This window comes from Amblyomma mixtum, chromosome 1 (genome assembly GCF_055824585.1).
Source record: "Amblyomma mixtum isolate Tamu chromosome 1, ASM5582458v1, whole genome shotgun sequence".
Lineage (NCBI taxonomy): Eukaryota > Metazoa > Arthropoda > Arachnida > Ixodida > Ixodidae > Amblyomma > Amblyomma mixtum.
In genome coordinates, this window is record NC_143012.1 from 273,192,752 (window position 1) to 273,209,812 (window position 17,061).

Genomic DNA, 17,061 nt, shown 5'->3' on the forward strand with positions numbered 1-17,061 from the left:
TGCAACAAGGTCTTGCATTTTTGCTACAGTGCCACCTTTCATGAGGCGCTGCTTTGTAACAAAGGTGTCACTGTGATTGTAAGATCTGGAGAGCATAGATACAATGTTCAGCAGAGCAGAATCTGGCCGTAATTGTTTGTTTTTTTCAGGAACAGTGCTGATGCCCTGCACAGGCACATAAACCACATACATCCAATGTAGGAAGTGCTGTCACATTTTGCTGTTGTCATTCCACAGCATGCCACTTGCAACCGCTCCTGTTTTCTAGACAAACTTTGTACGAACTGCAGCTAATCCGAATGCTTTCCAGCCCAAGGTGAATGTTGCCTGCTAAAGAACACTGCAGGGAAGAGAGCATGAAGGCGATTGCATTCGTGTTGCTCTTGTTTTATTGTTTTTTGTGCCACACAATGTACATAGCTACCTTAATCGTGCTTCTTTGTGGTGTGATCGGCACCTTCGATACAGACCCCTTCATATCGACCCCACTTCTGACTTCTGCATGCTTTGCGATTTAGATAGACATAATCGCAGTTGCCTGCACTGAATTCGCCTGGACGTTGCCTTCACTAAATTCTATCTTCATAAAATTAGTGCATAAAGTAGCGCTCTGTGCCTGATATGTGGTGTGCGCGAGGATCTTCAACACTTAATCTGCCACTGCCAGATCTTTAATCCTCATCACAAGGCACTGTTAAGTGCTTTAAAAGGACTCTGTCAGGACGGCCCCATGCACCTGGAGCATGTCCTTGGACCTTGGAGTGATGCGGCTTTAGAGACAAAAGCATTCTTAGTTTTTCTTAGTGACAGGGGTTTGGTGGACACCCTTTTATAATCATGTGTGTTTGTGAGTGTTGAGTATGCTTGATGTTGCCTTTCAGCCTTTCTTTTTCTCTCTTTCACCCTCTTCTTTCACCCTCGGCTGGAGTAGCATGCTAGGCTAATAACCAGGCTGGCCTCTCCTTAATTCATTAAAGTCTCCCTCTCTCTCTTCTTTGATGAACATTGCAGTGAAGTTTCGACCATGAACCCCTTCAGACATAGTGTCCACATCTAAGGGTGCACACATCCTCACAAACAACATGTGATGTTCACAAATGTGCACACAGCAAAATGTGCTGAAATCTGAAAAAATATTGCATAGAACCATCTCGAGCCAGGCATACAAAATGGACCCTGAAAATGTGGACACGTCAGCATTTTGTTATAGGTCTCCCATGGCTCCAGAGAATGTGTGTGCGTTGGCTTTAAGTGTAGGTGCCTCATTTTAGTTGCATGCTTTCTTCTCTGTAATGGTGCATCAAACATTAGAACACATGGATCACCGTGCACTATTCACCTACGAGTTCTAAATAATTTATACTTGAATTTCTTCTCTCGTACTGTTTTGGTTTAATCAACTGAATGATGCTTGAGATGTCGAGGGTAACTTTAGGTCACATGACGCATGATTAAGAGCTGCAATGTATTCACTGATATGTTGTTTGCTGTCATTCCAGCTCTTGAAGCGGGCTGGCTTGAACATTGTGGTGGATTGAAACTGTATCGGCAGTTACATTGCAGTTTCATTCATGCCTCGCGTGACCTAAGCACACCTTTCATGTCGCAGCCATTGTTCATTTAGTGTAACCAAAGCAGCATCAAGAAGAAATTCAGTTGTAAATTATTTAGCAGTTAGTATGGGAAAATTGTGCGCTGCTACATGTACATAGATGTCTAACACAAGACTGCAACAGGACTGAGTCAAAAGAAGCACCGTATACATGCGGGTAAGGGCTGCACTTGTGCAGATGCCAGATATAGCGACAGCCTGTATGGGACATTACACTAGTTTCCCCTAGACTAAAGCTTGAAAATTGAAATGTGAAATTCTTTCGGGCAAAGACCGAAACCAGCCAAAATTGCAAAAAAAAAATTGCAGCCCTTACCTACATATATATGGAATAATTGAGGCCTTGAAAGTACTGTTGAGTCACAATCTGGATACAAGGACTTCATATATTGCATAATTTATCATCTGGAAAGAGTGGAGTTTTTCGGCGCAATTTTTGCTTGCTGCTGGCAAAAACGTGGCAGTTTAAAATCTCACCCCTCTGGATATAATTGCCATCTGAAGGGGTAGTCTTGCTCGTAAATGTTACGATTTATAATTAGTGCATTGCATGGCACACTACTAATGCAAGACTTGAAATTCTTTAGTCAAGACCTTGTGAAATGATTTTATTTTGGAGTTGACAGTAGAGCTAACACCAGATCAAAAAAAAAATGCACAAACTACTTTATCAAATTGTACCTTTGCTTTGAACCCTGTGTTTAAAGTGTGCATGTTTGTGCTTGCCAATCCGGAATACAAATATTTAAGAGTAAAGTCTGCTTGTGCTACTGTAATTTACAAGCACAGTTAAGTATGCTGTTACAGTGCATGTTGGTGAGGACAAGACGCCATTGCTGAGTGCCTTCTTGAAATACTAGCTCACAGTGTCGAACAAACCAGAAAACACACTATATATATATATATATATATATATATATATATATATATATGAAGTAAGTTGAACTAGCAGGCAGATATTCTTTCAGATCTTGAAGTGGGTGACATACTTTGTATTTTAGCCATCTGATGGTTGTGCAAGAACTCGATCACTGCTGTAAAAATATTTCAGCAACTTTCTAGTCTGCTTTCCAGATTTGTCATTGATGCAGTGCAGAGCGCGATGTACTGAAAGCTGCTCTTTCAGCAATGATGACCTACTTACTGCCAGCTGTGCATGCAAAAATACAAATGAGTGCCATCTGCCAACAGTGGCATACAACTGTTTAGTAAATCCACTAGCCAGAGTTTCCCATTTGCCTAATGCATACAAAAAACAAAATGCATGCAGAACAAAAATGCAACAAAGGCCCGCTGAAACAGGTCAACCACAACATGCAGCTTCTCTTTATTGGTTCATACATTACAAAGGTGGTAACACCCAAGTTTGGGTTTCCTGAGCAAGCACAATGCCGAAATGCTGCTCCCTGCAGGCGTGTAGGCACGATGACAACGTTGGAGTGAGCAACGTTCTGCACGGGAGGACACATGATGTGAACAAATTTGACTGTAAATTTCGCAGTGGTTGTGTTAGGACAGCCATACTGTGACAGAGAAAGAAGTGATGACTACCACAACCTGAGCCTGTGTTGCTTGGCCACTTAGTCTGACGGTTAGGGAGATTTCTGAGAGTGTGGGGGTGACATACAGGAAAAAAAAACAGGGCAGGTACGACAGAAATGCCACAGAGAAGTCTGTACTCCTACAGAGGAGTGGGCAGAAAAAAAAAAAGGGTCAAGAAAAAGCAACTGGAATGTAAATGCGCAACATTTGGGAAATGAATGCCCATTCTGCTGCTCCCATAGACTAGTGAGCCTTGGTCTTATTGCACCAGTCGTAGGCATTGGCGAAAAGCTTGGCCCAGGGTGAAGTGTGGAACCCCTGGGTCTTCCACTTCTCGGGCACATAAGCCCACTGCCAGGGCAAAGAGCAGCGCTCGGGGTGCGGCATGATGGCCAGGTGTCTGCCATCTTGTGAGCAGAGCGCAGCTATTCCACGGGGACTGCCATTGGGGTTGAGCGGATATTCCTCGGTTGCTTTGGCTGTGTCGTCCACGTAGCGCATTCCCACCAGCTGCTTTGCCTCGAGTTGCTCCAACACAGAGTCTTCGCGGAACTCAAATCGGCCTGCAAAACAGGATGCACACTGTGATGCAAATGGCAGGAAATGAAACAAACTAAATGTAATAGAAAGTTTAGCAAAGCAAGCTGTCAGTCACTGCAACGGAGGGCCACTTAGAACACCTGGGGTTCTTCAGTGTGTGTTGCACAGTACATGGGCATTTTTCATTTCATCTTCACTGATTCGACTCCGCAACCTTGTGCCCAGTAGCCCAGCACCAAAGCCACTGAGCCACCATAGTGCAAGGTAGTATTTAACACAGCATGGGTAAAGAACCAAAATAATGAGGCCATCAGCTCTGGAAATCCAATGTCTTTCTTGAATGCACTAAATTTTCCTTGTGTTGATGCAAACACTCCTAAACAAGGGAACTCAAGTGCTTGCATGTAAGGAAAACAAAATTTTTTAGCTGCTACATACCAGCTGGAAAAACTGACACAACAGCTCTATATCGTAGGTGGATGGTTCTGCAAACTACAAATGAGATTTGTACCTTATGTATTTTAAGGTGCTGTCATTTAACACCTAGCATGCATAAAAACCAAGAAAATATTAGGAAGTAAAAGTGACAATACTAATGTGTACCCAATAAACGGCTTCAAACCATTCTGTATAATGCAGTATGTGACTAATACATACATGCGATGTACTATCTATACAAGTACGCACAGGTAAAGCATGAGTAAGGGATGTGGAAGATGCACAAAAATATACGCTAACATATTTTATAATTTGACTTTTTAAATTCATTTTGAATATATATCTGATGCGAAAGGTGAAAGATGCTTTCACTCGATTCATGCCTCTTTTTCATGTAGCACCTTCGAAACAGAACACTACATTAGGCACCGCAACTTTTAAAATGTTTTATTTGAAACCTCTAGAGTAGAACATGCAACACTCAAATGGTTATGTACACTAACTTTTGACCAAGTGCAGGGGCAGCTAACTACATAAGCCTGTGTCACGAGCTAGCCACCAACAGGTCACAGGTGCACCTTCAACTGCACTTACATGAAAGAAAGCACGAAGAAAGTGCTCTGTTACTGAAGCTATTTATTTGCTAAACATGATGATGATGATCAGTAGCTCAAACAACAAATGTGTTACACTCCAGGATGAGTCCGAAATAATTCCTATAAGATGGCTACATGCCCCTCACTACAGTCAAGAATATCGTAGTTTCAGAAATTTATGAACAGAGTAAAGAACTCTAACCTTCTCCATGTGCAACCCAGACACCAAGCACGGAATTCTCCATTTCCTTGAGCATGACAGCAGGCGATGACTCTATTTTCACTGTGCTGAACCGGCACTCAAAGCGTCCAGACTTGTTGTGCAGGAGCTGGCAACCAGGTTCGATTGATCCAGATGCTGGCAAAAAGCGACCAAAGAAACACAAGATTTGAGAAATGTACATTAGTGTATGGTTTCACAATAAGGCAATCAAAAGTCAATTAAAGCTCAATGAAAGATTAATCTCCTGTTAATGCTATAAAAAATCAATACTGACTGACTGATAAATTCAAATTAACTCAACAATCAGGCTGTCCAATCCAAAATTGGAACTTTTTGATCTGGGCACAGTGATCCTAAACAGAAAAGCAGCATAGAAGAGAAAGTGTTAGCTGGTCAAGCCAGGAACTTGACTACTGTTACTTCCAATTCATTTCCTTAATTTTTTGCAAAAGCAGTGATCCAATATTTATGGCAAAAACAAAGAAAGGCTAAGGCGAGAGAGCCTCGGGGTTTCAGTGAGCGAACGAGATGGACAGCTGGTATTTACAGCTAACCATGTAGGCTAGCAATGTGGATGCAGCTGAAAGAGGGCTGTGATAGTGTGTCCCTCTAATCCACCAGTCATATATAGCTGGGTAGTCGGGGTACGACACAAAGCGCGCAAAAAGACACGAATGGCAGAAGACAACAGAGAAGCACACACTTGCAGCTAAAGTTTGTTTCCAACTCCCAGCTAGCCCTGACACATACATTACTGGTCAGGGTACAAAAGGTGCCCATGTGGATTGATAGTTTGCTGAATGTATGTGCATGTGAGCATGTACTTGTTGCTGTGTGGCTCTGCATGTCGCACACACTGTCCTCCTAACTCTCCCACCACTTGACCTGTGAGGTGCTGCAACTTGGCACAGTAGCCCTGTCACCTGCACTATGTAGCGTCTTTGCACTCACACTTCCTTGATGCTATTTGGGACAAATAACTCCTTTCTTTGAGTCCATGGTAGTGAGAGGGTGTGGTAGATGGTCCCCTTGTCGAAACGTTGGCTCAAGCAACCTGAGGTTTTCCCCTCCCTTGTTCCTTTCTTTGAGGTACTCCCCATTAACCTCTTATCGGGTAGAATTATTTGCTACCAGAAAAGTCAGTTTTAAACTCCTAAAAAGCCTCAGCCTTACGTTCACTCCACAAACTTGTTATTTTTATGCTCCCTCTCCTACTTTCACCATGCAGCAGGTTGTAAGAAGCTTGAAGCTAATGTTCTGGAAACATGTATGCCTTGCACCACTGCTTAGACCTGAGTGCAGCCAATGTGCGCACCTTCTTGTGCAAGAACTGCGGTAAGCTCAGTATAATGGCAGAAACCAATAACTTCAGAATAATTCTTGGTCAGCAAACTTTGTCAAATGGGGGACAACGGTTGTGGAATAAATTACTGATGATCTCATGCCTGAGCACCAAGCTAAGGTCTGGAAGGTAAGTATTCCAGGTGTCTGCCCCAGGAGAGGCACTGAGCACCAAAGCACAGAGCATTTTGCACCATTTAGGAGAACCGATTGGTTTTCACCAGGTTCATGAGCACAATCTGAAACCACTGCGCACAGGTGGTACCACAGCTTGAAAGCATGATCAGCAAGCATTGAATCAAACTCTTGCAGTTTACAGTGCTACTATATGTGTCTGGTTCACTCGGTGGTCATCACAACAGCTAAAGGATATGCTACAGGCATAGATCAAGAGATTCATCTCATGCTATGCATGCACTAGCTAACTGAATAGGAGGATAAGTGCACAGAAATGAAGTCTTACAGGCTGTGTATGGTGCCACCCAGCCCAGCAAGGCCATCAGTTGGCAGCCATTGCAGATTCCAAGGCTGAAGGTGAGAGGATTGTCCTTGAAAGCAGCCAGCTGTGCAGCCAGCTTGTCATGAAACATCAAACTTGCCGCCCAGCCTACACCGGAAAGCATAGCATGAGCACAGAATGCTGGGCCACCAAGCAGTTTTTTAAAAGTTTGCAACAAGTTTGTGGTGAATACAAACCACATACGCATTCTGTGGTGCCTGTGAGGTTTACAAACAAAACAACTGCGCATTCAACTTATAGGTTATAATTTGGTGAAGTTCAAAACAAAAGCGAAAAGAATTTCCGCCTCTACCCAAGGAAATCGACAAATAACAGACAAATACAGAAAAGCAGAAGTTTGAGGTTCATGTCAACCACAATTTACACATCTGCAAGACAGCTTTGTAGTCCAATATAAGACCCAGGCATAGCATGCTCTTCTTCATTGTTACGGGCTCACTGATTCAGCGCCACTATTAAAACAAGGCTTTTTGTGGTAGCACAGTAATATGCTGTAGACATCCAGTGCAAAACTGTGGACCCCACAATTTGATTGCTGTGTTTCCATGCATTGCAGCTTTCAGCACTCGCCGAGTCTAATGCTTTCAAAGAAGTCAGTCAGACAACCAAGGAGGATATGCTCTGTGAATATGTCAGCCAGTGCATGACTTTGGTCATAGGCAATATCACTGCATGCTAGTAAAAGTACCAAGTGTTTAAAGTAATCTAAAAAATAATTCACAACTTTCTGCCCTTTTAATAATGATAATAAAGGCTCCTAGATTTTTTTCTGCTCTGAAGCAAAGAAGTGACGGTGATCTATGTACCATGCCCATCAATGCTACCCACCCAACAATAATGCCACTCTTCGACCCACCTTGATAAAATTGTCATTATCTAGCCGATCAACATTTCAGTTTCCAATTTTCACATGCAAAGGCAGTGGCAATGGTGTCTGCACCAGAGAAAGCCATAAGCATAATTATTGCTTTAAAATTAAACCAGTAATAAAGAAACCCAGTGCACTGACTTACACTTTGAAACCTTGTCACAGTACAGCTCAGGTGCAGTTGCATTTATTGAACTGATTGCCATCCACCTCTAACCGGCTATCAACACCTAATAAAGATCTGCTCGACAGTGCAGGAACTTGATGGGTAAGTACTTGACCCTTGAGCTCCAAAAAAGATAAGCATGTACTGGTCACAAGTTACTCTTTTGTAAGCCGATGCCACTAAAAAAGCAAAAAGCACCAAGACTTTACACATAGACAAATGCATAATGGTCATCAAGAGCAAGTGCCTAGCACTTGAAGAGAAAGAGGTGATGCGGCAACATGTCACTTTACGAATGGAATGACCTTCAAAGACGGAGACAGAAAAAAGTAGGAAAGAAAGTCTTTTAGGTAGAGTTTTTAGAAATCTAGGAAGAGACTGCAAACACATGTACATATGCATTTCAAGAGCAGCAAGTTCCCTTTTAGTACTTTATTTTAGGGCACTTACAGAGTTAAAAATAATATTTGCCGGGGACCAAGAACACAAGTAAAATGCACAATAGAGCTAGTCGTGGCACATGACCAAAGAATGTCTCACAGAGTGAGAACTCGTGCACACAGTGAGCTAGCGGGACAAAAAATGAAACATTACTCACCTCTAGCAGAGCCCAGCACGTCAGCATAACTGAAACCACCAGGGAAAACAAGGCCCCGGAAGCCATCCAGTGTGACAGCTCCCTCCAAAAGGTCAGTCATGGTGATGTCCCACGCTTCAAAACCAGCCATATAGAATGAAGCAGCCATTTCTCTGTCACTGTTCACACCTTCCTCTCGAAGTACGGCAACACGCATCTGTGGATCTAGGAAGCAAAATGAACTGAGTAAGTTTTTGTCCCAGCTGACCTTATTGTATGTACCCTCTTTGGCTGTTATATCTTTAAAGGGCTACTGAAGATCTCCAAGAATTCAACGAGCTTAAAGGTGTTGAATTTTTGGAACACGCAGGTAAAGCATGTGAAGTATTTTTGGGCTTACATAAGAAATGGTGATGTAATCGCCTATTAAAAGCATGGCGGTGTTCAGGCTTCGCTGCGCACAGCGCCGGGTGGAGGGCGCATGATGACGTCATCTGTGGTTCATTTACAGATCAGAAACACTCTCCTTAAAGAAAGAAAACCAATGCCATTGAAGGCAGTGCCTACAGAGCATTGTATGGTGGCATCAGACGACGCACGCCTCAGTTGCGAGCGGAGGCAAAGAAAATTTTAAATCTCCCCGTCCGTGACGTGCTTCCCCGCATTGCTCCGACGCTGTCAGGAGAAGCCTAAAATGCAACTGCCTACGTAAAAAAACTTGGCATCCTTTACCTGCAGCCTATATAAATTTGAATCTTTGAATATGGTGAAATTCTCGAAAGTGATGCAGCTACCATATAAGGCAGGCTTAAACATCTAGGCTAAGACAGCTTCAAAGCTAACATGTCGCACAGTTTTATAAGAATATTTTCCAGCTGAGCCAGAAGTTACAAGACCAATCTTCACAAAATGTTCCACCATAATAATTCTCAAACACTGACGTGCAGTGCCCAGCTGATGTCACAGCAATCAGCGGTCTTCAAGGAGTGCAGGGCACACTTTCAACTCCTGCAGGCGCAGTATTTCTGCGATGGACTGTGACTTTTCAGCGCATGTTTCAGTGCCTGGTGTCCTTGCCCACGACCTCATTTCTCTCTCTCTCTCTCTCATCCAGTGCATGACAGCTTGCTAGAACACCCTTCTGGCTAACTCCCTCTCTCTATCCCAGTGCAAATAGAAGAAAGCCGACTAGCCAGAATTCTTATGCAGACATCTAGTACAGTCAATCCACCAGAGTCAGAACATGCAAAAAAACACATACGATTCAGGAACATGTACTAAACTTGTACAGAATTCATCCCTTATTTACTCTAAGTATTTTGCTACCACACTCAGTAATTTCCAAAGAATGCACAAACCAATTCCTCACCATGCCTTACAGTGCAGGCAGTACAGAGCTTGGTCAGTAATTGTTTTCGTGCGAAAAAGATCAGTTTGCAAGTTGGAATGCAACTACCACGAAGCAGCTGTAGATAGTGGCAGTTCCTGGACACCTCTGTTGTCACTATTTCTGCTTCGGCCTCAAGCATGCCGAACTGTGGAAGCTGAACAACACGGCAGCTAATCAGTGGCTGAATTCACAAAACGGCTTTTACATAAGAATAGTGCATGAGTGGCAGAGTCTAGAGCACTGGCAAATAATATGGCATTTTATTTTCAAGCGAATTTCTGGATTTGGCAGCTGTATAGCTGGAACTAACTGTGGCTTCCACATGTCTGCACAAATTTAGAGATAGAGCAATGGACAATTTTTACCTGTTTGGTGTCTCATCTACAAAGACAGTGGGTGTAAGCCTAAAATTTCTGGCATTCAGTGGTTGAGTGCCCGCTCGGCACTACTTGAGGAAATTGAGTTGTCCCTATATGTGCTTAATGCTCCTTACAGCTCCTACATTAGTACTGTTCTTTGATGCAACCACCCTGTAAATGAACTTTTTGCTCAACAAGCCAGTAGGTTCCATGTGACCACACCAAATCAATTTGTGAGCATTTCATGCTCGCAACGGGATGACGAAAACATTGCGACAAAGAGCTTTCCAAGACTTGCCAGGGTTGCGTCGTGGAATGTCTGAGCTGAAGGTCAACTTGTATGGAGGTGCAGTCCGTTTCAGAAGCCCCTGTCGTTCTTGAGCAGCGCATTTGGGGTCACACTGGTGGAGCTCCAGCTGGTAGCTAGTCTCCTCCCAGCTGTCGCGCAGCTCGCCTACAGTTCCACAGATGACTTCAGTGCCATCAACCTTCACTAGCACCTGCAATTACAGGCGGTCCTTTTAGGTGACTTGGCATTTCCTTGGATTCATGTTTCGCTCACAGCAACTGACCACATTTTCCACTCTTTAATGGTATAGTGGTTTCCAAGTGGATGCCTTTATGAGCAGTTCTGAGCTTGTGAAGCCATTCGTGGCAGCCATATGATCCCTTGTTCGTCACCAACGGTCGTTAACTGTATTGTCTGAATAAAGACAGATGAAATGGTCTGTATATATCAAGTCAAGTTTGACAGAAAAATCAAAGGAAGCCTCTTCTAAATTTACATATGTGTTTCATGGAAAATATTTAAGACTAGTCCTGAAGTGTGGCGGTGACACAAGTTGGCAAATTAGCTAAGCTACATGACTAATAGCTGTTTTAATGGCCTCACTTATGTATGTTCAATGATAAAAAGAACCGCGACAGGAACAGGACGTGGGAAGAGAAGTGGATAGGATGAGCGGTAACTAGCAACTGGGGTTTATTGGCAAGAACGCGGTCCAGCAATAGTGTGCGCCTGTGCAAATCGCATCACAACAAAGTAAGGTGAACATCCATGGCTGAATTCAGGCAAAATGACCTTGAAAACTATTGAAAAACAAAACCAAAAGGCACAAAGAAAAAAGCATACCTATCTCATCATGAACCGAATCTCCTTGTCTAGAAGAGCCACAGAAGGCTCACTAACACATGTCTCTAGTTCAAGTTTGCGCATGCATGCCGCTTCTAAAATTTTCCTTTCTAGTCTAGACTTTCCCTTCCGATGACAGTAGCTTTGTTCAGCTCGGGGTAACACATATGAAATTTCCTACAATGTTTTGGGCGATTGGTGCCACTGTCCGGTTTCAAGGACCGAAAGTGCTGGCGCAGCCTTTTGTTTGAACATGGGCCCGTCTGGATGACGTAAACTCTGCCGCACTACAGCGAAAACTGGTACACCACTTCTGTGGCACAGCGCATGCACTGGTGCTCGTGCTTGGTGGTACAGGGACGAAGGGAGACAGATGAGGGCCCGAACATTGAGCACCTCACAGCTTTGACCGCAATTTTCAATGCTAGCAGTTCGTTTTATACCACTCTTTGTTTTTATCCAAACACTTATTAAAGCTTTGAGAAGGCCAAAGGATACGTGGCAGAGTAATATGGCTTGGTGGATGCACTACTTCCACAGCCTCTGCAGCATTGCGTGCTATGCATGCAACAGTTACTGCGACTGGCACTGTAAGTTCTAAATTTTGGCAACATTTGGCTAGACTAATTACTGCAAGATTAGAAAATACACATGAAAAAGCATGAAATAAACATTTCAGCAAGCTGAAATTCCTGCTGTTCTTTACCTTGGCTTGAGGACCAAAGACTTTGCTGTGACCAATGGGAACACAGTACACTCCAACCCTCTGGTAGGCTTCGAGGATGCGCTTTTCATCGGCGGGACTGGCTTCAAGCAGCCAGCCAACCTCCTCATGGAAGAGAGCTTCAAGGGCACTGCCAGCACCGCCCGTAGGCACATTCACGTCCAGCCCACAGTTGCCCGCAAATGCCATTTCCAGCAGGCATGTTATAAGGCCACCATCACTGACATCATGCCCTGCCTTTAGGATACCACCTGAAAGAGGCAAAACCCAAAGTTTCAGTTTGAATGGCTGAAAAAAACGCTCTCAACAGTATAGAATGTAAATGGGAACAGGTGCTAAGATTTCATAACCGTATGAATGACTGAAATGGAATTATGCAATTCCATTGACAGAAGGTCCCAATCCAGTCACTGATTATTGGACCTCCTTCAATAACATCATGCAATAAACTTGATTTGAACTGAGCTGTGAGTTATTGCTCAAACCTGTATTCTTCCAGTGCACACAGTGTTGCAATGGCATGCTTGTCAAAGAACAGTGCTTTGAACAACAAGCTATACTGACTCATAGGTAACTACATTTGTGCGTGTATTTTCTCCCAGACAACGTCAAACCTCTAGACGACATCCTGAAATGGTACAAACATCCTCGCACCAAACGGGACATCCTCAGGGCCTTTTGAGTGCATCGATCATGGCTAAACATCCTCGAAAGGATGTCCTCAGTTTGTATGCTGCTTTGCGACACAAGAATGAAAATTTCTCAAATGTCCTACAAATGTCCTCTCACAAGTTAATACTGTGGCACTGCACTGAAATCAAGCCCACTTCATCCCACAGGCATGGCTCTCATTACATAAAACTGCATGCTCAGTTAAAAGAAATTTGTGTGCAATAGTGACATAATAAAGAGAATAATTCTGACCCTAGAAAACGATATGCCTTCAAGATATACCTTAAAACACTTTTTATGTGCAAGGGATATTGTCACGTAACCTTCCAGACAACGGAAAGCGGTGAAAGCGCTCCTGAATTTCCTAAGGGACTCGGGGTTGCATTCCCGCCTATAATCTAAGTTTTCTGTGCGCGCCCTCTGTCCCTGTGACATAGTGGTCGATGGACACTTGACAGACTCATTTCTTTGCCGCTCTTTTTCCTTTTTTCCCCTTTGTTCCCCTCCCCAAGTGTAGGGTAGCCAACTGGGCATCGCCTGGTTAACCTCCCTGCCTTTCCGTCCTTTTCTCTCTCTCTCTCTTTCCACAAGCAGCCGCTGGGCAGCTGCTCTTCGCAAGTCGCGTGCACCGGCGAGCGAAAGAAGAAGAAGATCGGTCCCGGCCTCCTCTGGGTGCTCCTGGCTTGCTCTCCGGTGCCGTCCAGGCCAACTCCCCATTAATGCCTTTCGGTTACGAGCCCCAACGGCTACATAACAGTATATTCGGACATATTTGACGCCTCCAAAGAAGCGAAAAAAATTAGCTGAGGTTTAGCTCTGGTTGAACCAGGCAAGTTGCGTAAGCAAGCATGCAGCAACTGTTTCGCCCGAGGCGAACGCGCGTATTTATTCCCCATTTTCCCCCTGCATCCTCTCGCCACATTCCGACCCATGCGTCGAGAGCACGCGACTAGGCGCGTAGCGGTGGCGGCGGCGCAGCGACGGCCCTGCCGCCTGGTGGAGCGCGGCTGAAACGGTGGCTATGGCATGGTTGACCTCGCTGCGGCTGAAGGTCAACCATGGCCACCACTGGGAGCTACGCGACGGCTCGAAACCTGGCGCAGTATTGCTTACGCAATAAAAGTGAGTTCAGAGCAAAATACAGCAGCACTTGCGCCTTTTGCTTCCCGCAATCGCATTCCGATGGCTGCCATCTAGGTCTTATTTAAAAGCTGGCACCCTTCCCTACGTGCTGCTATTAGTCTCTATTGTGAAATCCTCTTAGATGATCCACATATCACCATTTTCTGAGGCCTCTACAACGACCTCCGAAGGGCTGGCGCACACACTTCAAATGCCAAATTCTCAACTTTGTGTTTTTTGCCAACATCACTAGCCTTATAAAAGCTTTCGTTGTGTTTTTATGGTGCAATTTCAATTAATCTTACATCATTGAATTCGGAAAGGAACTATGCTATTTATTTTATGGCTGGGTTGAACACATCAAATTTTCTGAAAAATGATGTCACTTAATTATATTTAGTAATTATGGAGCTTTGACATAAATGAACATTTTTATAAGATGATGTATCTCAATAACAGTATAAATAGCATAGCTCTGCATGGCGGGTCTTTGGCTATAGCTACATTTTAACCGGAATCAAAAAAATATTGAGGGAAACTGTCTGAACGACCAGTAAGAAACTACTTAATTAGGCTTGAGTTATTTTTCAATAATGTGACAACTAGTTAAGATATATCAAAACCAGTCATATTTTGAAAACATGAGGAAGAAATACATAAACAAGCCTACCTGCACTACGATATTTCTAATAATAAACATTTTCATTTTAAGACTCATATCTATACAGTTAATCAGAACTTATGCACTGCCTGTTTCTTGTAAGGTTGTACTTGGATTTTCAGCCCACAGTAGTTGTATGGCGACTTTGCCATTGAGAGAAAAAAATTAAAGTCCAGAGAGAACCACAGCATTCACTGTAAGAGAATACTGCACGAACAATAACCCGTGGCCACTGACAAAGGTGGTTGTCAAACTACTCTGTCTTGCTATACATGGTCAAACTTTTGCATTAGTTTTTGTCCGAACCTAGCAGAACAGAAGTCCTTTGGATGGAACTGACTGCAGAGTGCATCAAGAATTGCTTCTGAAGGGAAAAATTATGGTACCCAGGAACAACACAGGACGCTGTCAAACATTATTTTATTGGATGTGTGTGGATTTGTGGGAACGTGTCACTGAGTTGGCAACCTGGGCACAGTTTGCCCAACCTGATGTCGCCTAGGATGACTTTGTTGATGCGTATGATGACACAGGCATCGAAAAGCCACACACTGATGGTAGGTGAAGTACAAGTGCAGTAGGTGAAGTACAAGAACTGCCAGAATTTGATGAGGGCGACGGCGAGTTGGCTGACATACCGCCTGCTACCGCGAGCGCTACCGCGAGTGCTCCCACCACGGTTAGTTACATCGCTTCCCTAAACCAGCCTGTTGGTAGCAAGGCTATCGGCGAGGAGCACGTGACTGCGCTGGAGAGCTTAGAAAGCGCTGCAGTAGGGTCTAGTTTGAATAAGCAGATGGACATAAAGAACTTACACTGTCAGACTTTGTATGTTTGTTATTAACACAGGAAGTACACTTACTAGGAACCTCGGATACAACAAACGCAACCTGCACAACTGTAAAGTTCGTGACAAGTTGGCTTGACTGTATATGTATACACTCAACAAGTCATACAGTTTATATAAGCATGTGACACTTGTGCTTACAGTCAGTGTTTTGCACAGCCAGCGTTTGCAAACACACTGCTTGCTGCACACACCTTGCAACAGCTCCTGGGTGGCAGCAAAGGCTCTCCGAAGCTTGACAGGTTCCTCCAGGTCAGGCACATCATCTCCCAGCTGCTTGAAGCATTGAGCAAGGGCTGTGCCTCCCAGGCGTTTCTTTCCAGCATTCAGGCTGACATAAAGGAGTAGCCCTGAAAAGCAGAGTAAGGACTGATTTTTTTTCATCCTCCAAGGCATGAATTAATTTATTTCTCTCTTTCATTCCTGTCAAATTGCTCACAAAACAGCTTTGACATTAGTTTTAGCAATTTTCTTCGCACAATTTTTGCTGACTGCAATTGTTACATAATCTTTGTTGTACTACAGTCAGAAAGCCTTGCCCGTGCTTGTCTTCTAAACCTATGTGAACTTTTGGCTTGTGTTTGCATTCAGATGTATGCAAATATAATTTGATGCTGCTAAACTGCATAGCACATGGGGCTCACCAAGCTTGCTGCAGCTTTCTTTGCGAAGCTCTCTAGAGAAAGTTCTATAATATATAAAATAGAAAGCACTGGCAGTATCTGATATAACAAGAAGGGCAGTAAATAAAATGGAAGCACTTCTGCTCCCAATGAATAAGCAAGTAATGCGCCCCAGCCTAAGAATGCCTCATTCAGCTTTCACTTGGGAAAAGCCAAATTTGTTGGTTGCGACTAGAAGGAAGAACGACAGCGCAAACTGCCATGTTCATCAGCCTCAGTCCAAAAATACAGAAAGTGACACACCTAAAATGCACATTCTCTTTTTCAAGCATGCAAAGAACCAACACCCATTAAAGCCGCAGAAATTACAACATTCTTAAAGGAAACTGCATGTTGAGGTCACTGCGCTCGGTCCCGTAACAAACTTTTTGAAAACGTTGGTCACCTTCACTTCCCACACTAGGCAGTTTCAGGTCAGGGGTCACTGTAGCTGCAACGTTGGGGCACGGCGCATAGGTGGAGACGACAATGGCACCTGCAGTAAAGACAGAATTGAAAGCACAGTTGGTCAATAACTGCCAACTTAAGAAAGGGCTAGGTGACAACAAGCACAAGCATATCTGGTTGCTCTATGTGACACAAAAATGTCCAACCAAGACAGTATAAAAGTAGGGGTGTGCAAATATCTGAGATTTCGAAAACGAATCGAATACTTTTGCTACTGAAGCGATAGCTACACTCTGCTAGATAAAGCCGGGTATCGCCGTGTGTGCAACACACACAGCCTGCCAACCAGATAATGAGTAAACTGCCCACTGTGGCAGGTGGTACCATATATTGCCGCGCATAAGTCGACGTTTTTTTTTTAAATGTATTTCTAAAGTTGGGGGGTCGACTTATAATCGGAGTCTTAAAGTCAGCCCATAGGCGGGTCAAAAGTAATTTTGACCGAGTCACGGATAATATCACGCCCCGTGCGATCGTAATTCCATAATAGTTGTCAGACACAGTGCAAAAGTGAATCTGCTTACAAAAAACGAATTTAATTGAGATATGCACCAAAGGTTTGTTTTAATACGATAGCAACTTGTTATCTACGAACCGTGGA

At 43.8% G+C, this 17,061-nt stretch overlaps 1 protein-coding gene across 1 annotated transcript in view; it reads right to left on the bottom strand.

Annotated features, from left to right (window-relative positions):
• Positions 1–2,906: 2,906 nt before the first annotated feature.
• Positions 2,907–17,061, bottom strand: part of Pfas (phosphoribosylformylglycinamidine synthase) — a 38,939-nt gene continuing 24,784 nt past the window's right edge. The window contains exons 16-23 of the mRNA XM_089565984.1: positions 16,399–16,488; positions 15,525–15,680; positions 12,011–12,279; positions 10,471–10,672; positions 8,445–8,648; positions 6,756–6,899; positions 4,931–5,086; positions 2,907–3,717 (exon numbers count right to left, since the gene is read on the bottom strand). Of these exons, the coding sequence (XP_089422110.1) occupies positions 3,398–3,717; positions 4,931–5,086; positions 6,756–6,899; positions 8,445–8,648; positions 10,471–10,672; positions 12,011–12,279; positions 15,525–15,680; positions 16,399–16,488 (1,541 nt within the window). The 3' untranslated portion in view covers positions 2,907–3,397. The remainder of the gene's footprint in view (positions 3,718–4,930; positions 5,087–6,755; positions 6,900–8,444; positions 8,649–10,470; positions 10,673–12,010; positions 12,280–15,524; positions 15,681–16,398; positions 16,489–17,061) is intronic.